Source organism: Lichenostomus cassidix, chromosome 6, assembly GCF_008360975.1.
Source record: "Lichenostomus cassidix isolate B80296 chromosome 6, HeHo_3.0, whole genome shotgun sequence".
In the NCBI taxonomy this organism is placed as follows: Eukaryota; Metazoa; Chordata; class Aves; order Passeriformes; family Meliphagidae; genus Lichenostomus; species Lichenostomus cassidix.
This window is the reverse complement of record NC_139487.1, coordinates 13,074,442-13,099,337: the sequence shown is the minus strand read 5'-3', so window position 1 is coordinate 13,099,337 and position 24,896 is coordinate 13,074,442. Positions and strand designations below refer to the sequence as shown.

At 40.6% G+C, this 24,896-nt stretch overlaps 1 protein-coding gene across 4 annotated transcripts in view; it reads left to right on the top strand.

The window, feature by feature from the left end:
• Positions 1 to 24,896, top strand: part of ARMH3 (armadillo like helical domain containing 3) — a 120,868-nt gene that overhangs the window by 19,380 nt on the left and 76,592 nt on the right. For all 4 annotated transcript variants that reach the window (XM_085065024.1, XM_085065028.1, XM_085065025.1 and 1 more), the window contains exons 14-20: positions 1,456 to 1,549; positions 6,450 to 6,551; positions 11,032 to 11,090; positions 12,431 to 12,496; positions 13,590 to 13,659; positions 15,148 to 15,208; positions 17,790 to 17,878. In XM_085065024.1, the coding sequence (XP_084921150.1) occupies positions 1,456 to 1,549; positions 6,450 to 6,551; positions 11,032 to 11,090; positions 12,431 to 12,496; positions 13,590 to 13,659; positions 15,148 to 15,208; positions 17,790 to 17,878 (541 nt within the window). The remainder of the gene's footprint in view (positions 1 to 1,455; positions 1,550 to 6,449; positions 6,552 to 11,031; positions 11,091 to 12,430; positions 12,497 to 13,589; positions 13,660 to 15,147; positions 15,209 to 17,789; positions 17,879 to 24,896) is intronic.

Below are 24,896 nucleotides of genomic sequence, written 5' to 3'. Positions count from 1 at the left end.
ATACTCCTGAGGGAAGAGAACCATTTGGCAGGGAAAAGAGCAGAGTAGAAAAAGATCAGCTAGAGTAAAAGCTCTTAACAATGAAAGGCTAGACTAGTTATTTGTGAAAGTGGTAGCTGAAGCAGCCACTGATCAGTGGGTTGAATTGGAGAACTGATGTTCTTGGATGGATTGTCTGTAATACTTCATTTAAGAGAGAGCAAGGTAGGTCATGTCATGTTGGAAAAATCTTGTAAAAGCTGATGAATGCTCTTGCCTAAGCTGGTGTCCATTGCTTGGCCCTGCATGAATGGCTCCCTGCTGCTGCGTGGCGCATGGGAAGAGCAGGGATTCAGTGGTGAGGATATCTGGAGTGTTAAGTGTGTGCTCACCAGCTGTGGGTGCTCAGGTTTGCTGCTGGGTGGCACTCTTGTCTCTCAACTGCCAGTTACTCTTCTGGAGAAAGAAGGTAAAACCCCAAAACCTATGGAAGCAAACCTGGCTTATGTAAGACTTTCAGTGAAAAATTATATTTTAAAGTTTAAGTTGGTAGCTGTAGGGATGTAAATTGTCTTTGAGTTGCTGTACGTGTGTCTGTGCTTCCCATAAAATACATGCATTTATAGTTGCTCATAAAATGAGATATTCAAAGGCAGTGTTGAGGATACCCACTTGTGAAGAATCCTGTGGAACTAACATCAAATCAGCAGTTCTGTATCTTTCTTTTATTTTGAAATTGTGATGATATATTAAGGCAGATGATACATTTATGTAAAACTTGCCCTATGAAATGGACACTTTGCTTGGCAGCCAGACTCAAAAATAGCATGGCAGATTGCCTACGCTCTCACTAGTGTGGATAGGTCCGGAAGCTTGCAAAGAGTGAAGTCAAAGCAGTAATTAGGCAGGCAACTATTAGCAGAGATGAAATGGGGAGAGTAACTGGCTGATGGAAGCTGAGAGGATCAATAATGATAGTATTATTTATGTTGTGCACTCTTTTCCTGCAGTGCCTGGGCTTTATGGTGAGACAGGAAAGTAATAAAATGCCATCATCTTTGAGTATGAAGCAGGTAGGGGGCAGGGGTGAGGAGAATTTGCTCTTAGAAAGAGATGTGAAAGGATCTTGGAGGAAGACTTCAAATGCACATCCTTAGGTTGTTTTAAGGGAAATTAGAAGCTATTAACGCTGTAGGCTTTTGCAAACCTTCTCCATTAGAGAAGGGCATGTTTTCTGTCTGGTGGGGAGAGCCACCACTTTCTGATGTACTTTTGTATTTTGTGGAGTAGAGAAATTGATGTACACTTTAATTGTTAGACATCCAAGGTCAGGAACCATGGCCTGGCTGTTTGGAGGAGAGGTTAAGACTTCATTAGTCATGTCTATTGTGCAAGAGCATGGAACAGTACAAGTAGTGATCTGTGTTTCTAATGCCTGGGGAAGCAGTTGACCTGTGCATTTGTGTTTTCTGTTAGAGCCATCCTGAAATGGGCCTGATGACGACACCGACGAGCCCAATTCCAACAACACCTGTCACTCCACTTGGAACCACCCCACCTTCTTCAGATGGTAAGAAATGTAATGATCTCCTGGGGAAAAATAATTTAAAACTGAAAAATAACTGCAAACTATTTTCTGAAGATTGCAACTAATGAGATCTGGCGGGAGCAGATGAAATTTGGTGGTCTCTTCCTGGAGTGACTTGCCTTACTAAACATGAGCAAGATTCTTTGACTGAAATTTATTTTTATTTTGCCTTGTGTATTGCTGTATGAAATTATGCTGATATTCCTTCTGAAAACAGTACTGCCCAAATATCTGCATGAAGGTACATGCAGCCCATTAGTTATTCTATGTAGGCTTTTACTTACGAATATTTCTAGTGTCAGGTCCTTTGCCTTGGATTATTTGTCATTGGAACAGATTTACAGAGAGTTGCCGTGGATTTCTGCCTGTCGTTAATGCACTTGTCCTCAGCTTTGAATTAATTGGGATTTGAATTCAGTCTGGGTGTGGAAGTATTCCTCCCTCTTATTGCCTTTTCTTTGATAGGCTTTGTAAAGGACTGCTTACCCTGAGATCTTTCTTCTAAATGAGATGTTATGTGTCCACATAAATATGCTTTGAAATCGTCTAAAATAAAATCCTTATATTTTAAGGTATGGATAGGTATAGCCTAGTTTTGGAGAAGAAATGAAATGGCTGTCTTCATGTACTTTAATGGCATCTGAGCTCAAGAGTCTTTACTGAAGGAATGGAGTCAATTTGAATAGAGCACAGTTCAAAAATATTTCTGGGGAAAAGCAGCCTGGGTTACTCAGTTATATCATCTATTCAGGTCATTTGATACCCTAGTTAAGGATGATCCTCCTCATGGATGAATTCTGTCTTGTTGCCATGGATAACAAAAGCTTCAGATAAAAAGTCCCCTATGTTTCAAGTCTCTGTGTGCATATAACATGAACAGTGGAGTGATGGGCATTTTGTGGGCTTCTGTTCAACGTGTTCATTGCACATGTAGCCGCCCCCACAACACATTATACGACTGACAATTTGTGCTTACCCACATCTACACCTCGTTTGGACTGTTGGTGGTTTATTGTTTTTTTGTTTTTATGTTTTGGTTTGGGTTTTTTTTCTTTTTTTTTTCCTTTTTTTTTTCTTTTTTTTTCTTTTTTTTTTCTTTTTCCTTTTTTTCCTTTTTTTCCCTTTTTTTTCTTTTTTTTTCTTTTTTTTTCTTTTACCACAGCACAAAACAACACAAAATCAAAACAAAGCCTCTGTCGTGCTTTCAGTAGAGGCAGAGATCTTCTGGAGTTTGAGGCTTCTTGCAGCTTGTAAGGTTACTAAATTTAAGAAGAGGATGTGATCTTAATGTGCAGCAATTACCTCGGGAAGCTTTATTTCTGTTTGCTGTCAGCTTGCTGATCCCTACTCTGTGTTTTTTTTTTTTTTTTTTTTTTGGTGGCTTCTGGCTTGGTTTAGTTTGGTGGTGCTTGAATACTGCTGTTTTAAAGATGTCAGAATTTTCCTCATTTACTAAGGTCTTGCAGCTCAGCTGTAAAATTTGCCTATGGCTGCCAGTTAGCAAGAGACTTTTTGGCTTTGGAATGAAAAGATTGCATTCATTTTCCTGCATTAAAAAAAGTCTGTAGTTGAACTGTTTTCAAGTTACAGTAAAATGTAGAAATCCATCTATGAGTTTCAGATGCTTTTCTTTTATGTTGTCTGGGATAAAAACCAGGTTCATATTCTGGTTTGAAATTTCTCTGGCTGTTAAACTATAGTGTGAATTAAGACCTTGTAAAGTTTCAAAATGTGTGTTAAAAAAAGGTCTGTATCGTGAACCAGGATAAGCAGTGATGTGTTCTTCAGAGTGATTTTTTTTTTTTTTTTCCAGAAAGGAGGCTTTTGCTAGAAACTGTTTATCCATAATATGTAAATCAAGTGTGCTTGTCACCATAGTTATCTAAATGTCAGTTTGCTTACTGTTGTTAAATATTCATTCACTACGTTCATTGTAACAGCTCAAGAAAGATCCACTGGGGATATAAATACATTTTTCAGACTTTTAGCTAAATCTTTGAGCTATTCATAATATTGGGAGTGAAAAAACTTCCAATCTCAGTGCACAGACTTTGCCAACAGACCTGGCACATTAGCAATGTGTCAGGAGCCCCGGGGCTTCAAGACTGAATGGACTAAACCAGCTGACACTTGGGGATGTGCAACCTTTAGAACCTAAAAGCCCCATTGTGATTTTTTTTCCATGTGATTCGAGCAGTGAAGTTACATTCATCTATTTCATCTGTTGTTTCCAAGGGCTACAGTTTTGTATTCAAGGTGGTTGTATAATCTGAGTTCCACAAGAACCTCTACTGTACTCTGGGCCTCTCAGTGCTCAGTTTAAAGAATCCTGCATTTTACTGTTGGCTTGTCTCCTTCATCCTTCTGTGCCTGCTCTTGCCCCAGTTGAAGCCTTACTTGCCTCATTATAGGGTTATGAGATACAAGCCTTGATTCTGAAAGGTGTTTTTCAGAATTTTCTCTGAACCAAAACACAGTTGTGTACAGGATCAAATTACTTCCCTTCAGGGCCCCCAGCCTACCCATTCAGCAATGGGATGTAGTTCCTCACTTCTTGCAAGGTCCAATCTCATGATAAATGCATTTTTTCTTTCCTCAGCAGTGAGAAAAGCCTTGAGCATTCATGAGGATGGATAGATGGAAAAGAGATGATACAGTGCTTAAGATGTGTTTATTAGAGGTCTGCAGATCTGTTTCCAGTGCAGAGAGCTCTGTCTTAGGCTATCTTTATAGCTTGAGAAGAGAGAGACTTCTGTCAATTGTAATTCAAGCCACCTGTCACCTCCTGAATATGAAAACCAGTGAGTTTGACCCCCTAGGCAGCCAGAACAGTCATGTTATTGTCATGTCAGGACAGCTGCACAGGGCTGGAAAAGATCCCCTTGACTCTTGAGCCTAGTGCCCTGTGCTTGCAGGCATATAATCACTGAATCCCATGAATTTATCAGGCTCTGACTAAATCTGTTAAATTTGTTTCCCAATAGTTCCTGTTGGGGGGCACTTTGAGCATCTTTTACCTTGGTTAGGAATATTCAACCTTGCAACCTGCATTTCTTGTCAATTCATGCTCATTTATAATGCTGTTAACCCTCCCTTGAAACAATGATGGCTCGTTTTCACGTGTTGGTTTACTTACCTGTGTGTTTTGCTGTCTCACAAGAAAGGTACTCTGTTCTTCTGATCAACATACTAGCCTTTCTCTAAACTTGTTCAAATTTAAGTTCATCTTCTTTGAGCATGGCTTCTGCATAATTATGTACAATGTTTGAGACAGGGCCTTACCAGCACCTTATGCAGGCATTGCAGTATTCCTGTTCCTGCTGAAGTGCATTTCTGGATGTATGTTGTAGAACTGCTCTCTTGAGTCCTTCATGTTGGTACCTTGTCATTTTGTGATCTCGTAGTGCATCATGGTATCCTGTTTGCAGCTGATGAACTCTCAGTATGCCATGGAAATAAATCCTTGAATTCCTGACCCTATGGTTTGTGCAGTTGAATTCCATCTCGTATTTATTATCTGTCCTTGTTTTTATGCCATTCTTTGTGTGCAGTCTGATACTCCTCTGTGTTTACATATCCCAGCTTTCTGCTATTAGCAGGTTCATTAGCAAGCAACTGTTCTTATCTCCAGGTCACACAGAAAAAAAAACCCAAAACATTCTCTAAACTGATGCCTACAGAATTCAAGAGTAATTTTTTCTCAGACTAACAATTTCTCCAATTGTTTTTTGTTTGCTAGATCTTTGATGTACATTAAATTTCTTTATGGGTTCCCACCTATTCCTTTCACTTTTAATTTTTTTATACATAACTGTATTAAGTGCTTTACTGAAGTCTTCCTGAGCTAATTTATCTTAAATGATAGCAGACGTATCTGGCCGGATGCACAGGTAAATGCGTGATGCATTTTCCCCACTTATCTTTCTCCTCCCTTTCAATATTTCTTGTAAAGCTTTCCAAATAGGAAAGCGGAGAATGGCCCTTTAGGAGAGCTCAGGCTCAGTCATCAGTAAAAATGTGGCTCAGTCACATGATAGAACCTTGACAGCTCATAAACTCAGTGCTTCAGGTGGTGCATGGGGAATGAGAGAGGAGGCACATGTGCAATTAGCTGAGGAAATGAGATAGCTTCTTGTAAAGTCTAGGGCAGATGATGTCCACTGTTAAGGTGTCAAAAGTACAGCTGGTGTCCTAGAGAAATGCCAATGAACTGCTGCGGGTGTGGAAAGTACATTTCTGCAACCTGCTGGGTTGTGATTTATCTAGCACAAGCTGTGACTGCTTTTGCTTCTTGATTTTTATAAAGCTGCTCTTTCTGTCTTCCTTTTCTATCGCTTTGGTCATGCAATAATTGTTACATTAGGTCTTGTGTATTGCTTCTGCAAGAGAGACTGTTGTTGGGAAGGAGGAATGGAATTGACATGGACTTCTTGGAACTGAAATTTCAAAAGTGCTGAAACAGAGAAGGGCCTTTGCTGGGCATATCTCTTTCCAAACTGAAAATGGTGTGAATGTCATCTGTGTTGCTTTTAGGAATTAATTTGATATCAGTGCAAATATCTAGTGCTCCCTAGGTTGGGGATGTTGATGAATGCTACAACAGTGGGCTCATCTCCCTGGGAGAAGGAGCAGGGGCAGGGCAGAGAAGGATATCACTTTGCAGGGTACCACAGCCTGTGCTTAGAGCAAGATAAATGGTCTCTGAGGGGGTGGTACCAATCTTCATAAAAAAATCTTTCCTGGGTGGTCATGGAGCAGGAGGTCAGATGCCCCTGCAAGTAGGCTGATCTTACCCTAGATGTGTCAGTCTGTGTCTTAGTTCTCTTTATAGTTATTTCTTGATTTTGTATAGGATAAATGTGTCTTATCTGCTTTGTTCCAGTTATAAGCTCTGCAGAACTGCCTTTGGATGCTGATGTGCAAACTAGCAACCTGTTGATAACCTTCTTGAAGTACAGCTCAATTGTGATGCAGGACACAAAAGGTAAGTGAATTCAGTGGATGCAGCAGTGCTTTTGAAGTCAGTAGGGCACAGGAACATGCCTAATGGCTCCAGAAATAGAAGTCAACTGGAGTCCCTTTAAAAGAATGAAGATCCTACCTTTTGAAAAAATTCAGTGATTTCTTATTGTGGGATAAGACATATGAAACTAGGAGAGACCTGATGCTGGCAGGAGAGATGGTCAGGTATGGAATGAATGTAATAATAAATGATAATACCTAATAACCAAGCCTGTCTATATGCAGAAGGTGTGAGCATATCTGATTCACAACTATCTGTCAGAGAGAGGAAGTCTGAGACCAGAGATCTGTATTTTTAAGAACACTTAGAAACTGACACAGGGGGCAAAGCTCAGCATTAGAAGGAAATACTTCCATTGTCCTTTGGTAGTCAATGATTAAACTGTAATTATAAATAGGACTGCTGTAAATTAAACTGCACTGGCTGTAATTTGCTTGAGAAAGTATCTTTCTATGTTGTGCTTTGTGTTTCTCCTGTAGTTCTGTGGGGGTTAATTTCAGCTTGCTGGAGTTGAAGTATTGCTTAATCTCCTGCTCAGGGTACCCAAGGGTGCTGTTTTGCCCACTGGATATATGGGCAGGACCATAGTGTAAACATAACAAGTGGTCTTTGCACCGGATTTCAGCCTGCTACTGACTTTTGCTGTTAAGTTAGATATGGCAACAGAAATAGGAAGATATCTGCAGAGCTATGATACACACTTAATTACTGAACTTTGTGAATGCTTAGAACTGAAAAAGAGAGCAGGCAGTTTCCTTTTACCTGCTAGCTTGCAGTGAAATTGTATTTGGCTGTCTTGGTCTTGTTCAGTAAGCAAGCTAGTTGAAGAAAAAGTAATAATTAAAGTTAGGACCAAAAGGAACTTCATGAAAGCATCTAGTGCACCCCTGTCTCATTTTGGCTGGGACAGAGTTAATTTTCTTCTTAATATCTGTTACAGTGCTTTGATTTTGGATTCAGTATGAGAATGATGTTGATAACACATTGATATTTTGGCTCTGGCTAATTAGTGCTAACCCTATGTCAAGGACTTCTCAGTGTCTTGTGCTCTGCCAGTGAGAGGTACACAAAGAGCAGGGAGGGAGCATGGCCCCATAGGTGACCTGAACTGGCCAAAGGGCTATTCCACACTGTGGAATGTCATGCCCAGTATATAAACTGTGGGAGCTACCCAGAAGGGGCTGATTGCTGTTTGGGGATGGGATGGGCAGCAGGCAGTGAGCAATTGTATTGTGGATTGTATCGTGCATCACTTGTTTCTCTTCAGTTCTGTTACACTCTCTCACTCTGCTGATGATTATTAATGAATACCATGATTATGATGATGAGGTTTCAATTATTGGTCTGATTTCAACCCACATGATTTACCTTTTCTTTCCAATTTTTCTCCCCACTGTGGGGAGCAGAGAAGCATTGAGAGTGAGTAAGCAGCTGCATGGTACTTAGTTGCTGTCTGGGGTTAAGCCATGACTCCTCAGAATCAAGGCAGAATCAGGTTTACCTGTATACCTTTCTCAGAGGTGTTGCTGCCAGGTTGGATGATGACACTGTAATACTGGAGCATCATTTTCAGACTGTCCATTCCAGTGTTTAACTATTCTTATTGTGAGAAAGCTTTGCATGCTTCCTAAATTCTTTGCTGAGATTTAAATTACTTACTAGTTATCTTCTCCAAGATAGATATTGAGAATGGATTGTTTCTTTTTTCTTTGTGTCAGCCCTTACGTATTTGAAGTCTGCTTTCATATTTGCTCTTGCTTTTGTCTTTTGAACTAAACCACATCAATCTTGGCTCAGTCATTTTAATAGATTGCACACATGAGGAGGACCTACAGGCTCTCTAATCATTCTCATTTGCTTTTCTCAGGGTCTGTCTTGCTGATCCAAGTCTCTGATGGAACAATTTTATGTTTTTCAATTTAACTTCTGCTCTTATTAGTCCCTGTAATGTGGAAAGTCTGCACTGTAATGTGGAAACTGCCACGCTGGATTAGTTTCAGATGGAGTGAAATCTGATAGAGGGGATTCCTTACTAAACAAACCAGCAAGAGATGAGTTTATTATATTATGAGACAGGAGTTGATGTTTGTTTCTTTCTTTACTTTGGTTCTAGCTTTTATAAGGTTTGAAATTTGTGCAGATAGACCTAATCTCCTTCCCACCATTATAGTTTGTAGCAATGAGCTGCACTGATTGATCCTTTAAAAAAAGCATGCCTTCCAAACCAATACTTATTAATTCTAGTGGGTATATTTCTGTCCTTATATTTTAACTATAAATGGAGCACTGCCTCATTTTTTTTTTTTTTTACTGCCCAGGGAAATGCTCGAGTCACAATCCCTGAAGGTATTTAAAAGACATGTAGATGTGGCAGTTAGAGACATGGTTTACTGGTGGATTGGCAGTGCTGGATTAATGATTGGACTCCATGATCTTAAAGATCTTTTCTAACCTAAACCTAGAATCATAGATTCTATGATTCTATGTGACACCAATATAGCAAGAAGAATGAATAATTCTAATTTACTCCATGTGTTTTGAGACAGTGGGAACAGTTGGAGGGGAAACTGGTTTGTTCCACATCCAGGACTAGGCAGTTCTTTTGGTCCTGTCCCAGAGAGCATAATTTAATAGATGGTGCTTGCTAGATCCTTCTCTTGTTATCCTCTCTTGTGTCAGTCAGAGGCAACTGCCTTGGGAGAAGCAAAACCTCTGTGTCATTTTCTCCCATCTGTGAAACAGGGTTCATACTGACATACCTCCCTGTAGAAAGTGGTCTGCTTTGTTCCTTTAATGAAGGGTGCTGTGAAGATATGAAGTGCTTGTGCAAGTAACTGCTTGCATAGCTGCCCCACAGCTCTTGAAAATGGTCTGACGTTCACAATGCAGCAGTGGAAGGCAGAGTTCATGGTGTGAAACAGGAGCCTTTACACTGTGATCCCCAGAGAGGCAAGTGGTAACAGCACCTACAGAAATATACAAGGAGGCCTTGCAATATGAAAATAACAAGACTCTTGTGTATCAGTGCTATTCTAGGCCATTTCTCCTGTTTGCTGGAGTACAAAACTTAAACATTTTAGCTGAGGTAAGGAGATAGGAGAGACTTGTAATTCTCCTATTCCAAAATTCCTCTTCATCTTACTTAGTGTTGCAAGATAAAATCAGCACCCTTCAGGGCACATATTGTTAGTAAATACCTGTCCCTGAGCAGCATAGAAAGAAAAACAAAAGAGGTGTCAAACTAGACAGAGCAGCTAGCTAAGCCCATTCTATCTGTTTTTATAATTGCCATATACACACCAGCTAGGAAAGTGTTCATAAAAGTCACCTGCAAAGAAAGAACTTGGCTGATGCTGTCTTCTGATTTATATGAAAGCGCATCTGACTGTTTCAGATTTCCCTCTCCTTCGAGTTTGACTGTAAGGCAGATGTCTGGGATGGCATGTTAAGTAGTCCTATGCTTTAAAGGAGCTGGAAATCTCAGGAATGTGCAATTTGAAGCTTCCTCAGAATTTAGTTATCAGTATGTTGTTGGTTTGTTTGGTGGATTTGTGGGTGTGTGGCCTGAGCACGTTATTTTTTAGAACAAAGACTTTTAAATGTACTTGATTGGACAGTGTCTTCTACAACCTGATCTTACCTGGCCCTGCTTTGAGCAAGGATTGAACCAGAGGTTTGTTCTATCCTACATTACTTCCTGACTATATGTGTCTTGGGTTTTTTTTTAATATTCAAGGTTAAAATTGAGGAGAGTTTTAAATAATCAAAATAAAAATTGCATTCTTCTGCCTTAGTCCCTCTCTATTTTGCTCCAGCTGTCATTCAGGGCAAAAGCTGTTTGAAGTTGTGAGATGAGTAAGAAGTTGTGGAACTGATCAGGGTGAAACTCTTGGCTTAAAATGCCGAGTCTTTCAGACTCCCTTCTTTCATGGTTTTGCACAGAGCAAAGTAGGTCATGTCTCTCAGTACTGGGGTTAAAATTTGGAACTTAGAGCATAATGTCAGCAGTCATTCTGCTACACAGTGCTGTGCCTCTGTGAAAGCTTTGCTGCTTGTTTCATAACCTACAAAGGTGATGTTTTGCTTTCCACCTTGTCTAAGGGAGGGAACAGTGTGTCTCTGCTGTGACAGAAAGACAGTATTTAGAATATCTGTGGAAGTAACACTGAATGAGACAGAAGCCCAGCGGATAGTTATAGTGCTGTTGGAAGTCCAACTCTGAGCCTTTGTTGTTGTTGCAGACTGGTGATGAGGGGATGGGATTTAGTGGCCAGGCTGGAGGGTGAGTGCTTATGAGAGTAAGCTATTAGCTGTTATGGAGGAATGAGGACTGTGAAGACTCTCCAAGCTGGGCTTTTCTTTTGCTGCAACAGCTGTCTTGTTCTTCAGCCTTGCTGGGTTTGTGTGGCTCATGGAGGACTTGTTTTTTTCTCCTTTGCAGATGAGCACCGGCTGCACAGTGGCAAGCTGTGCCTCATTATCCTGACATGCATAGCAGAGGTAGGTTCCTTGTGTGAAGCTGCTCAGCAGATGGTGTGTTGGAGGGCTCTATCCTTCTGCTTCCTGTGGAGCAGGAGCTGAATATCCACAATGGTACTGCATGGTGAGGTCCTCAGGCACTTAATGTTTGCTACTATACTTGATGCAGTACTGTTAAAGTTGACTTGAAACTTGAAAATTGGATCATCATATTTGACTTAGCCAGCTCCTGGGGATGAAGAGAAAAAAGAGTGAACCTAAGCATTTTCTCTCTTAGCTGTTGAGTGACCTTGTGGTGTGGCTTTTAGATGAGTAATGTGCAAATGGCTTTCAGCTCTGTGCTGTTCATGGTAAGCATGAGCTGTGCCATATCCCTTCTGCCAGAGAAGGATACAAGTCTGAAAGTAAGTCATGTGGTTGTGGGTCCCTACAAGCAAGACAAGTAGGAAATGTGGTAGTGGGGTGAGAAAGCAGCATCACAGAGCTATGTCAGCAGTCCTGGCTGAATGTGGTCCTGTCTCATGGGGAGGATGTACTAATGGCTGACTGCTGTCCTGAATGGTGGTTGTGTTTGCGTGACATTTACATTTTGCTTCCTTGCAAGTAAAGACCTTTCATTCTTGAATAAACAGGAGTGAGGTTCATAGTCAGTGTAAGGATTCTGTAATAATGTTTCTACAGGGTGCAGCCTGAAAATGAATCATCTACATTTCAAATTTTTCTAATTAAATGGTTTTGGCACTTGTTGTTCAGGTGGATGCATAGATAACACAAGATAAGAAATTCTGTTTCTGCATAACAAGGGCATTCCTTGGTTCTGGTATTAAAGGGAAGGTATATTTATTACCTATTCTGGCTGTTCATTATCTGGAAAAGCCTCTTTAATTTAGAGATGGTCTTGGAATGAGATTTGCCTGAGGGGTGGCACAGCTCATAAGCCTATCTGCTAGTACTGCAGTAGCTTCTGGCATCAAAATGCCAATTTAAACCTTTATCCACATGGTCACAGGAACTGGTGTGCTGGAGAACCACCTCATATATTATACACCTGGAGCGCTTGTTAAACTTCTGACACTGTGGTGTGTGCAGTCCAGAGTCTGAATAAGCAAAAGGGGAGAAAGTTAAAGACTGAACTACTGCTTGTTTTGTTAGCAATTTATTTTCCTAAAGGGGAATTGGGATCAGGCAGGGTTTACTCTTGTGTGACTGGAACCATGGGTGGGACAAGAGGAAATGGACATATGGCTTTTAAACTTTATGGCTGTATCTTGGGAGTTTTACGCTGAAATGTGTAATTTGAAAGGCAACTGTAGGGTGTTGGGCTTTTCATATCTCCTCCCTTTTCTTGCCCTTTTCAATAGGATCAATATGCTAATGCTTTTCTTCATGATGACAACATGAATTTTCGTGTAAACCTACACAGAATGGTGAGTCTTTTCCTTCAGATTTTCTCTTTGGGATGCAAACACGGAGGGTTTGAGTATGTATGAAAAGTATATGTTGAAAACTGTGTCACAGACATCTAACCTGGATTGCTAAGGCATGTGGAAATGCTGTCAGAAATGCAGTAGTCGGGGAATGATTTTGAAATTGCTCTCAGAATGTCTCCCTTCTTCAAAGAACAAAGAGCTACTTGCCCTGTCAGTGAATTCAGAGGCCTGTGTAGCTGAGGAGGAGCTGTGTATTATGAGGTCTCTGAGGAAATCAGTGGTAGAGAGAATGTTCTGCCTTAATCTTTAGCCAGCATTAGCCCTCCTGTGATATATAATAGCCAGCTAGAATTACACTGAGTGCTCTCATTTGGCTTATGCTTCATCCTGAGTGGAGTGAATCACCTTCGGTGAGGAAAGTATTTTTTTCCAGAGCTTTTTCCTATAGGTTTCTGTGGAGGAAATGTCCTTACCTGGCTCATGAAGCTCTGTAGTTACAAGTAGCTTTAGCAGTTATCCTAACTTGATGCATTTTCTCTTTGTGGTACTGGCAAGTTCCACCTCATCTGACAGTGAAGCAGCACTTGGAAGAGTCACTGTTCAAGAAAGAAACAAACATCTTACTTTATGGAGGCCATACTCCAAGCATGCTAGTCATTACCATTTAACAACAAATTTGCTATCCAGTTAGCCTTTCGGGTCTGTTAAAATGAACACTAAAGCCATTGACTGCTGCACACCCTGTTAAGAATGCCAGTCAGTCTTCTGGGTCACAAACAAATCAGTATGTTAACCAAGGGGGAGGAATTGCTGCGTGATTTGCTTTGGTCTTGTGGTCCCTTCCCTCAGTATAACAGTGCCCTCCAGTTACATAGCTAGAGAAACAAACCCCCAGGTATCCGCCTGCTGGAAAGCAGGCACAATTTGGCTCCAGCCATGGCCTTTAGGATTAATGTGTATAAGATGGCAGTTGGAGAAAAAGACAAAGGGAAGCCTGTACTGATGGTACTATTAGCTTGAAAATGACAGATATACACAGACTGTCATTTCAGGCTGCTGCTGACTTCTTTTCATCTTTGTGTTTTTGAAGCCAATGAGACATCGGAAGAAAGCAGCAGACAAGAACCTGCCCTGTCGCCCGCTGGTGTGTGCAGTGCTTGGTGAGTGTTGTCAGAGCACGTGTGTGCTTGTGGCTCCTGAAGCATCTCTTGTTGTGCAATGGAAATTCGAGATTTGAGGATTAAATGGAGCAGTGGATGGACTTAAAAGAAGGACAGTTACATACTAAAGATGTTTCCAGCAATCCATGCCCATCTCCATACATGGCTGCCTTGCAGACAAATCCAAGATTGCAGCTCTCTAGCAACAAATCCTATATACATTTACAGAAAGTTTTACAGAAGCTGCTTGGCCCGTTTGACCTGGGTTAGTAACAAGAATGAGGGCAGTTGATTAACAAATGCAGCATTTAGGTGAGTGTGGCAACAGCCACAAGTACTTTGTAGATTATATGACGATGGTAAGCCTATAGAAAGTACACATATTTGTGAACGTGTTTGCTGGGCATTGGGCCTTTTCTGAGCAAAAAAACAACAGGAATGTCAGTAGCTAGGATTGGTTTTGCCTGTGGATATGGAGGCGTAGTTGAAAGCTTTTCATGCAGCACATGATTAAGTTGTGACTCTCATTACTGTGGAGGCCAAAAGCATATATGGGTTCAGAAATGGAAAGAGCCTGGATCCCTGAATGGCTGTTCAGCCTGATGGTGTGGAATCTGTCCTAGACTTCAGCATTTTCAAATGCGATTATTGAAGCCAAGACACAACAACTTTATGAAGAATCATTCTAGACTTATCAGATCTCATGCACTCTTCATCTACACTGTTTTTAGTCACTATTGAGTCACACTGCTGGGCTGTTACTGCCCTAGGAGGTTACAGCTCACAATTGTTACCACTGGCATGGGGTAAGCATTTCATGCTGAAGTTGGGTTGAACACACCCACGCATGCATTCAGTTATCATTTATTAGCTTCTCTCAATTGTATTTGTATACTCTTTGCTTCTTATCTTCACATTGGAAGCCCTTAAATGTTAGACACATTCTCCTTTTTTCTTTTTTTTCCCCCTGAATTAGTCTTAAGCCAAAGCTTAACCTGTGTTGAGATGAAACTGGCTTTACTTGCTTCAAAATTTGTTTCAGGAAAAATAGGTGTTATTTACAATGTCTCTTTAGGTAACATATAGGTTGTGCGTTGTTTCTGGCAAGAAAAAATTTCTAAAATGTGTTTCGTAATGGAATTTTATGTTAGAGACAGGGCTTGAAATATGAGAGCAATTCTAAACATCATGGTTTAGACTATTCATGGTATAGTCTTTATTTGACTAATAGTGGGGGAAAGCATATGGGGAAGCAGTGCCTCAAAGCAAATTACAGAATGTACCCTCAGTTTCCAGTAGTTTCTTTTCTAATTCTAGCAAATGTCTGATGTTCTTTAGAACAAACAAACAAAGTGAAAATTCCTTTCATCTAAGCGGGACTATTGTCTGGTAGAGATAGGTAGGTGGGGCAGTTTGACTTCCTTGTAATCCACTAGAAGTTAACAGTAGCCAGCTCAATACTTACTTTATAATTTTCTTTTCTGTCAGATTTGATGGTGGAATTCATTGTAACACACATGATGAAAGAATTTCCTATGGATCTCTATGTGTAAGTATCTGTGGGGTAACTCATTGTGATTTCATTTGAAGTTTGAATTTAGGTGGAATCCTGCTCATAGAGCAATCTTCTGGCTGAAATAACACTTTGTGGCTGGTGGGGAGCAGGATGGCTTTTCATGAACTCTTCCAGTAACTTTTTCTACTTCAAAAATCCTCTGTGTGCCAGAAAATTGAAAGCAATTCAATTTCAGGCTGTTTTCCTAATCTACTTGATCTAACACAAAGAGCTTTTCAGTCTAAAAGAAGTTTCGTAACGCAGAGTCATTGCAACAATCCCCACTTCCCAGAAGATGAATCTTGGTCTAGAAACAGAAAAGACAGTTTTGAAAAAGCGAGGATGACTGACATGAGGCCTGGAAGGCAGTGTGGGGAGGGAGAGAGGGAGGGAGGTTTAAGCCTGAAATAGCCTGCTAGGCAGCAAGGGGTAAAACTTAGCGATGGGCAAAGGAGACAGGAGGACAGAGTTACTCATGAGCACTCCATGTGTCCCACAGGGCCCCCTCCAATGCTTTGTACTGCTTTAGCCTGGAGGGTAGAAGTAGGATTTAGACAGTTTGTTGGCTTTGCTTTGACTGTTTGTACAGTGCTGAATTTCCCCAAGGCGTGAACAGCACTATATTCTGTAGAAAAGATAAAGACACATAGGATGTTTTCCCTTAAGGTAACTTTTCAGCATGTTCTGATTTTGCCCAAATAACCTTGCAATTACAGTGCCTTTTCAAGGGTTGTACAGTTCAAGTGAGTTTGTGAGAAATGTTTTTTCTTTTTGTAATGACAACTGCAGACCTCTTTGTAGATGGGTGTAATGCTCTGGAATTTCACTAGAAAGGTGTGAAATGCTTGGACTCAGAAGCGACATCACATCTAGAAACCCCGTAACACTAAATATAATGAGCAGTAGCAAACCATCAGTGGACATTTGTATCCATTCATTTTGGCATGTTTGTGCAGTCCTTTCACTGTGCTCCTGTCTGAAGCCATCCCATAGCAGACACAGTTATTGCAGACAAAATGGGTGTTCTGAATGCACAAGTAGTATCATATTTCTCTGCAGTATGTTTAAAAGGTGACAATATGAAGCTGCTCAAGGCTCGGCATATTAATATTTAAAAGAGAAATCCAGATTGCTTAGACTAAGGGTGCTTTTTGTCCATTATGTACATTATGAATCCTCAGCACAAAATGAAAAAACAGAGGCACCCTACCAGGATGCATAACTTCATAACTTGACTTATAGCCAAGCCAGATACAGAGGTGAAAAGGTGCTGGGCATTATCCAGTACAGTAACATCAGAAATAGGAGATTTCTCCCCAGAGTGATTGCCGTTTCTGGGCTGAAGACAGCTGTCTATCCTGGCTGATTTGCTTCCTTTTTGAATTTGTGAGAATCTAGTTTGAAATACAGCACTTAATGTCATGCTCAGCGATTATATATAGTTTTACCTTTATTCAAAGTTAGTTTCAGTTCCTACCTCATTGTAGTATTTTTGTGATTATCTAGGGGTCTGAAAAGAATAATGTATATCTTCTGCCTATTTTTTCCTACAGCCTTATTTTTAAAGCCTTATCTTGAGCTTTCCACGTAATTTTGAATAAATTCCATGCAATTTTTTAGAATTTGATTTCTCCATGTTTATTTGATGTACAGTGTCTTCATCAGTGTCTTTTCAGAAAAATGTATGTTTTAATGAGATAATGTGTTTTTGAGAAATAGCGATTTTTCCTTTTTGTAGTCTTGCTTCTATTTTTTCTACAAGTCAATAGCTAAAAATAGCTTGGCCTAACAAATTCAAATTTGTATATGTTTTTTGTCTTGTCCTTAATGATAGCATTAGAGAATTTACTCATTATACTGTATTTTTAATTTGGATGTTATTTGTGAAGAATGTTTGTGCACCTAAGAGTTTGTATGAATAGTAGATGCTATAGAGACCTACAGGATTTGGACACTTGAAAAGTACACTACCTGTATGTTGGGGGATTCCAAAGCTTGTGTGTGTAGTGCATGATCATTCCAAAACTCATACTTAAATTATTTTTTAAGGAAAATTCGATAGAAATATCTTTTTTTTTTTAATGTAATTAAACCACACACCTCAGTCAAACTAAAAATCCTATAGTTTTTTTGACACCCTTATTTCTTTTAGCATCATCATTAAGGCCAGAGAAACTGAGAAGCTCTGTTGTGTCCATATTTTACAATAACTTGCAGTATTTCATGTACATGGAGCCTGCAAGTTAAGAAACTCATGTTGTAGAGCTTATGAGGCCCTCTAGTTAAGGGTAGCAAACAGTGAAAAGTATTTATTAAATAGCAAACATGCATTTGTGGTCAGTCCAACCCTGTTGAGTTTAAATTAGCATACAGGCCCCTTTCTTTCATTTTGTCAGATTTTCCTTTTTTATGGGTGCTTGTTCTCTGAAGGAGGCCAAAGGCAAAACTCCCATCCCCCTTTGATAGTCTTTGAATTTGTCTATTTCCCTGGTGCTGATTTTGGAGATACTTCCAGGTTTTATGTAGAATTGCTGGAAAATGTGATGTCATTAATGCTTTGCCCTCTCTTTTCCAGACGGTGCATTCAGATTGTGCACAAACTGCTGTGCTACCAGAAGAAATGCAGAGTGAGGCTTCATTACACTTGGAGGGAGCTCTGGTCAGGTACTTGGCCTCTGCAGAGACACTCAAACAGGAAAAAACCGGAGTGGTGGTTGGTTGGTGGCTGTGACTGTTTGTTCCATTGCTACAGGGTTGAAAAGCAAGCAGTACTTCTGTTTAAGCATCTTTATGTTGCTGCTTAGTTGTTACATGCAAATTGCCTTCTTTGGAAAGCCAGTTCATTATCATAATGGTAGCTAATTTACTTTCTTGTTTGTCCATGGTCACCATGGTATCCAAATGTCTTTGTTCTTCTGTTCCATTACCTGAGTCCCTCTTTACCTGATTGGAGAAAATGGAGTCATGTTTTATGGAGTAGTATTTCTCTCTCAGATATTTGTGAGTAGAAAGGAGATAGGCTCTTGGGTAAAAGGAGATGGGCTTTGCTTTTCCTTTTACTGTAAGAGAAGCACACACATAAATAGTGTGTGCAGCTTCCGAAGAGAGCAGCCTTGAAATGTCAGTGTGAGGGAAGAGAGGCTTTTAACTCTGACCTTTGAGTTGATGGTAGATAGTCTGGTTCGTGCCACTTGCATCCCAAGATAGATAAATAAGTATTATGGGGTTTGACATAATCTACTGGACAGCTTTGTAGGACTCTTGTATGATGCAATCATTGCGTGGGAGGTCTGAGGAAGGGAGTAGCAGAATTGATGATGAGACCTAACAGGCATCTTTGGTGGATATGGTTTGTGCTTCAGTTCTTTTCTAGCAAGCAGTGAAGTAGCTCAGCCAGGATAGTACAGTTGATCCCCTTGCTGTTGTGGCTTAAACAAGAGCTTTATGAAAATTCAAGAGAACATGGCCCTAATTTTGTATTCCTGGAGCTGTGCTTGAGACATAGGATCAGCAACTTGCTTGGTGTAATGAAACTCCCATCAGAAATTTGAGAGAGGATGGCTTTTAAAAGAGGCAGTGATGAGTGGTTTGTGAAGCTGTTCTCAATTGACACTGAGTACTTTCCTTCAGTAGCCTTGCCCAGCTGAGATGTAGGTACAGAGAAATGAACCAACAACCTGAGTCATTTTCAGTTATTAAATTTTCACCTTGTGTGACATGTGGCCCATTTAGGCTTTCTAAATTATTCCTGCAGAAGGTGAAGCGGGTGCCACTAATTAAGGGATTAGCAGTTCCTTTTCAGTTGTTTTCCTCAGAACAGAGCCCCTAGAGGCATGGCTGCAGTGCAGTGCCAGTTCAGGAGATGAGTGTGTACAATGTGGATGTCTATTGTGAATGGAAATTGGATCTGACAATGTAATGTGTGTGATATCTTCTCAGTGTTTACAGTGAACAAGAGCCATTTCTATTTGGCCAGACTGGCCTGGGTCTTTTCTACACACTGGCAGAATGGAAATTTCAAATATAGTACCTTTTGCTTGAAAATATTGTTCCACAGTTCAGGGAGCAAGCTCTTAGGCATCTTTCAATCTTTAACTTTCCCTATTTTAGGCAAGGGGAAAAAGTAAAAATCCTCAATAACGCACCAAGATTCAGCATCTTGGGATATTCTTGTAAGCTGCCTATAATTAGCTGGTGTTAGTACAGAGCTTTGGAAACATAAAGTGCCTCAGCAGTATTAAGTACTGCACATGATTTGAAAGCAAAGCAGTAACATAGAAACACTTGGGTTGGTCAGGTTTCTGTGAAGGACCTGGAATATCTGTACACCTAACGTAGCTGAAGAGCTCCATGCTTACTATAGATTTCTGTCTATTTAAGGAGATCTTCTCGTGGTAGTAAACTACCTTAAGAATGTTTCAAAATTACTTTTTTTTAAAGGATGTTGAGGTGAACAGAGAGATTCTTCTGTAGCTGCTAAGTGGTTTATACAGGCTGGAAAGCCCTGGGTGCAATGGTACATACATCTATAAAAGGACAGGTTCTGGCTGCTCCAGGGGGCCTTCTAGAATGCTATATATGTTGCAGAATAAATGCTAATTCACAGCCCTGTCTTGAGATCTATTTCATAATTAACTCTTACCCTGTCAAGGTTGCTCTTTGGTTACCTAGAATGCTGCTGCCTTTGATATGAAAGAATGGCTCTTCCTGTGGGCTTGATCTAGGTGATGGACAATTCCAAACGAGAGCACAAGACTGCTGAATTAATTTCTATCCTTCATATGGCCATCAGGCTTTTATTTTGAATTGAAGAATTAGTTGTCACTGCTGGATGAGCAGCTAAAAGGGAGCAGCTATTCACTGTAAGGTCTGAGATATCAGGCTGCCCCATCAGGTGTGCTTTACAGAAGGTCTTCAAGCCCACACTTGTCTTCTGGAATGACAAAGTGTGTGATGACTGAAGCAATGCCCCTGTGGGGTGCAGCCTGGATAATAGCAATGGAGGCCCCCCAACAGAGCTGAGTGGAACAAAGAAGCTGGAGGGAATTTGTGTAAGGAAGTATTGAAAGAAAGGGAGAGAGTTCTACCTGGCACATAAAAGGAGGAGAGTTTTTTCAGGCAGAAAATCGAGTGGGAGAAGACAAAGAGAATACTGTGGGGTAGGTAGTCGGTATAGGGGGCGGAGGAACCGAGATAAAGGTTGTAGGTGGAAGCAGTAGCAGTGTATGGAGCCTTCTGTTCACTTACCAGTTCTAATGTTAGCTGATCCCTAATTAAGGAAAGCCACTTGTGTGTCATCTGATGGATTGATGTCCTTCCTTTGTGGATGCTTTGTCTTCAGTATGGAAGGCCCAAAGCACTTGGAGAAAGTTTCTGCATTTACTTTTTTTGATTTTAAATTGTAATGATGGCAGAGAAGAGTAGTGGAGCCAGGTGCTTTGGCATTTCTCAGGACACATATCAGGCTGTTTATGCAGTCTGTAATACTTTATACTTTTTTGAATATGCCATTATTTGGCACATTGTTTCCATATGATCTTATTTCTGTTGAACTTCCTTTTGCAACATCTGAGCTTAAAGAAGAGCAATATCGTTAGAGAGTCTTTGGATGTGATCCAGCCTTAGCTTCTCTGTTGGAATAATTTTTTCATATTACGTCAAGGGACCAGGACTGTGGCACTCAAAGCAGTATAAATCTCTAGCTGTGCTGACCAGATGACCAAGAATGTTTAGCTGACACAGAAAGATGCAGGGATCTTTCCTGCTGGAAACAGGATTGACAGAAAGGAAAATTGGTGGGTGGCAAAGCAGTGTGTAGAAGCTGGCTCTAGCTAAAAGCAGCGTGAAAATAAATATCAGATCACTAGTGGAGCTAAATTCTGGAACATCCGAAAAAGAGGGCTGGGGAGTGAATGCAACTGTAATTTGATTATCCTGTGAAAGTGATTGGCAAATGTGCAGTTACTGGTAGGTAGACCAGACATTCAGATCCAGGGATGTCTGTTGATGTTGGCTCTTTTTTAATAGCCCTTTTCAGTAGTCTGTTGACTTCAGTTCCATCTGTGGTTAGTATGAATCTCTTCCCTTTGACCTCCATAGAAAACCTTCAGGTTTTTCACCACTGACAATGTACCATTGTTGGTGACTAGGCTGGAAATTTGGCCAAGGTCAGAAAGTCTAAGTGGATATGACCACTTGAAATCTCCTGAACTGTTATGCCAGGTACCTTATACTTTTTAAACACTGATTAATTGAATGTCAAGTGTGAGGTACTTCATAGAGCCGATTAGGAGACTTGGGAACAGCCAGTTCCCTTTTCTCAGAAACAGCCTGTTATGCCCAATGTTCTTGGGCTAGTTGGTACAGCACTTGAATGATGGACAGTGCTATATATGTTGTTGTTGTTGTCAAGCATGTATAAGCTATGCCAGAAGAGTTTTCATGAGTCATTTAAGCTTTTTATATAAAAAGACCTCATTTCTTCAACTCCTCCCACCTCAAAATTAGCAATGCTTGAGCAATTCACTCTGAGCTTAGGGGGTGCAGGTAACTTCTTTGCAGTTGCTATGGTTTGCTTTAAGCAAAAGCTATGTTTAAAGAAACAGAAAAGCAATTCTAATACAGACTTTCAATAGCAAGAGTAGAGCATAAAAAAATCTGGAATATAATAATAATAATGGTGAAATATTTATTGGGGCAATTGAATGCAAAGTAGGATTAAAAGTGGATATTGCCATTAGTAAGTGTTGAAGACAAGTTTCCAAACTGTTTCAACATAAGGCTATAGTTCCTTATCTTGTAGCTTAGTTAATTTGGTGGATGAATGCACTGTTAAAATAAAAGTACTTCAAATATGTAGCACTTTCAAGAAGTTAATTTTTCTTCTTTTTTGTTTTAAGGTTATCATACCAGATTTTTACAATGCTACTAGACAAAGTATACTTATTTTCCAGCTTTGTATACTCTTCAGATCTTTTTGTCAGGTTCTGTATTTATAGCAAGGATAGTATTGCATTCAAAATCTTTGTGTGAATACTAAAGATGTGAAAGGTTACTCTGTGGGAGATTTTAAAATAAAGAAGCAATTATTTGCAGGGGAGAATCTCCCCCCCAACTTTCAGTATATACAACACTGCCCTTACACAGTGCATATTTAAAATAGTAGTGTTTAATCACTTCGTTTTATTATTTCTGTGACTGAAACGTTGATTACTGAGTGTCTTTGTTATACGTGTCGTTTCTGGTTCTACAACTGTTGATCAGGTCTGCTTCAGTTCTCTGATTTATGTTGCTGAACAGACTGGAAGTCAGGTGATGTTGTCTTCCCTTCATCTCTAATCCCACTGTTATATTCTGCAGCAGCTACCTGGCAAGGGAACTTTATCATCTTGCAGCTCTTGTGGAGGCAGGATTCATACACTGGTGTACCAGACAGTCTAGTTCTCTGGCAAAGTTCCTGGTCACTAGATGCCATGCGAGTTTGGAAGACCATAGAGCTGCTTGGCCAGTTAGCAAATGGCTTAGTTTCTCACACAAACTAAAGTCCCTAACTATTATGTGCCATGGAGCACATCCTGGGAGTTGGCAGCCCTCAGGGGGTCCTGTTTTCTTTACTCAGGAATGCTGGTGCTTAGGATATGTGGTACTGTGTTGGCACAAGCTGGGTTCAGGTAAGCAGCTGTTAATCCTGTGATCTGTTTCAGGGAATTCAGGAAAGGATTGAAATAGAAAGATGGTTTTATAAAATAATTTTTGTTTATGGTTGTGGTGTGTGTTGTTGATATTCATTGATTTATTTAATTTGTATTCCTGGCAGCACTCAGTGTTACCCTAAAGAAAACCCCAGTCCCATCTTACAAAGCTCACTTAGAGGCAGAAAGATGAGAAGGTCAGAAGGAAGACGGCAAATGTCTGCTTGTAGTATTCTGCTGTCATTCTCAACTGGTGGGACAATTTTGTGCTCACCTTTACACGTTACCTCCTTCAACCAAAGCCAGGATATTTTCCTGAGAGCATGCAGCCATTTGGTGAAATGTCCTGATATTAAACTCGTAAAGAAGATAATGTAAGAAATGCAGAAACTCAGTGGCTTTCTTATGAAAGAGGATGTTCTAAATTCTCTGCATGGGTCATTTTTAGGAAGCATCTGCTTTTACTTAATTCTAGTTTACCTTTACTTTATATTAATATATTTTAATCCTGATGATAAAGAGTTTGACCCTGATAGCCAATGGACAGAAAAAGAATAATGCAAGATATGTGGCTGTTATAGATCACTTGGTGAGATCAGGATGGGAATTCCTCAACAGAGCCTTGCTCACATGAGCACAAAGGGAATTTCATCATTTGCATGGGGAAAAGTCTGACAACCTTTTGGTCATCCTGCCTCAGCCTGGCAGATCTCATCCACACATGTTGTGCTGTCCTGTAAATCGCATTTTAAGGCTAGCAAATACTGGAGGATTTGATTGCAAACCCCGAACAGTTTGCAGAACCTAGTGTGATAATTTCTTCTGGGAAATGGTCCCATTGATGATACAAGTGTTACAGTCAGCTGTTCACAGCTGTTTCTTTCTCTTCACGGAGGGACTGCAGCATTCAGAATACAGTGATTTATCCCTGCCCCCTTTTTGTTTTCAAGCAGCAGCATTCCTGTGTTCCTTACCTTGCTATCTTTCCATGTTGTCACACAATATTTGTGCTCTTTCTCCAGATCCTCCACCTTTTCTGTTTTAAAACCCCGGACGAAAATGTGCAACCTTAACTCCCAAGTCTACTGTTTAACAGTGTGAATCTACACTGTCAGACAAAACAGAATTCAGCTCAATACCACCCTTTCCTCTAAGGAGGGATGAAGCTTGTGGGTGTGTGCTTTTTAATTTTTTTTTTTATTTTTAAGAAAAAAGCATATTGTTCATCTGAGCTTTAGCTCAAGTTGGAGAATATGTGTTCTTTCTTACTGCTTGCTGGATTGCCATCAAGCAGCATTGCTCTGGCATCAGCAATCAGCATTTCCATTAAGCTTGCAATTTCACACTGTTGGCTCCATTTAGGTGGGAACAGTGAGTACCGGGGATGGGGGCTATATAAGGAAAGTAAAGGGTTGGAAGTGAAGTAGCCTGCTTGACTGATCCTGGGAGCGATGGGTTATGCCAGTATGTGCTCCAGCCCTCTGGCAAGCTGTTGATTCTCATTAAGAAAACAGCCTGCTTTCATGGATGTGCCCTTGCGAGCGAGTCATGGGGAAAAGACGGAACAGCTGTAGAGTGGTAGTGATGGGGAGCCTGCCAGTTGCCAGCTGCTTTTTGCCACAGAGCTGTGGTGGCCGGGAGGAGGAACTCGGCAGTGCCTGTGGCAGCAATCAGGGAGGGCGGAGGAGCGTCCAGCCAGGTAATTGTTACAGCAGTGAGCAGGGTGCTCCCTCCTGATCAGAGCAGAGCGCAGGAGATGGAGCATGTTGACTAGTGGTGTTGACAGAGCTTTTATTGCTTCCCCTGGGAGTGGACTGCAGCATTGGTGCAACGGTCTTGTTTTCTAGTGCTGTGGCTGATTGACGGGAGCTGCAAGTGCTGTCACTGAGTAATTGGCTCACTTGTCCAAGGATGCTGGGATAGTTTGTGCCTCAGGGAGTTCTGGTGCATTAGTTTGTAATAGCAACGTAACCATTCCTCGGACACGCTTC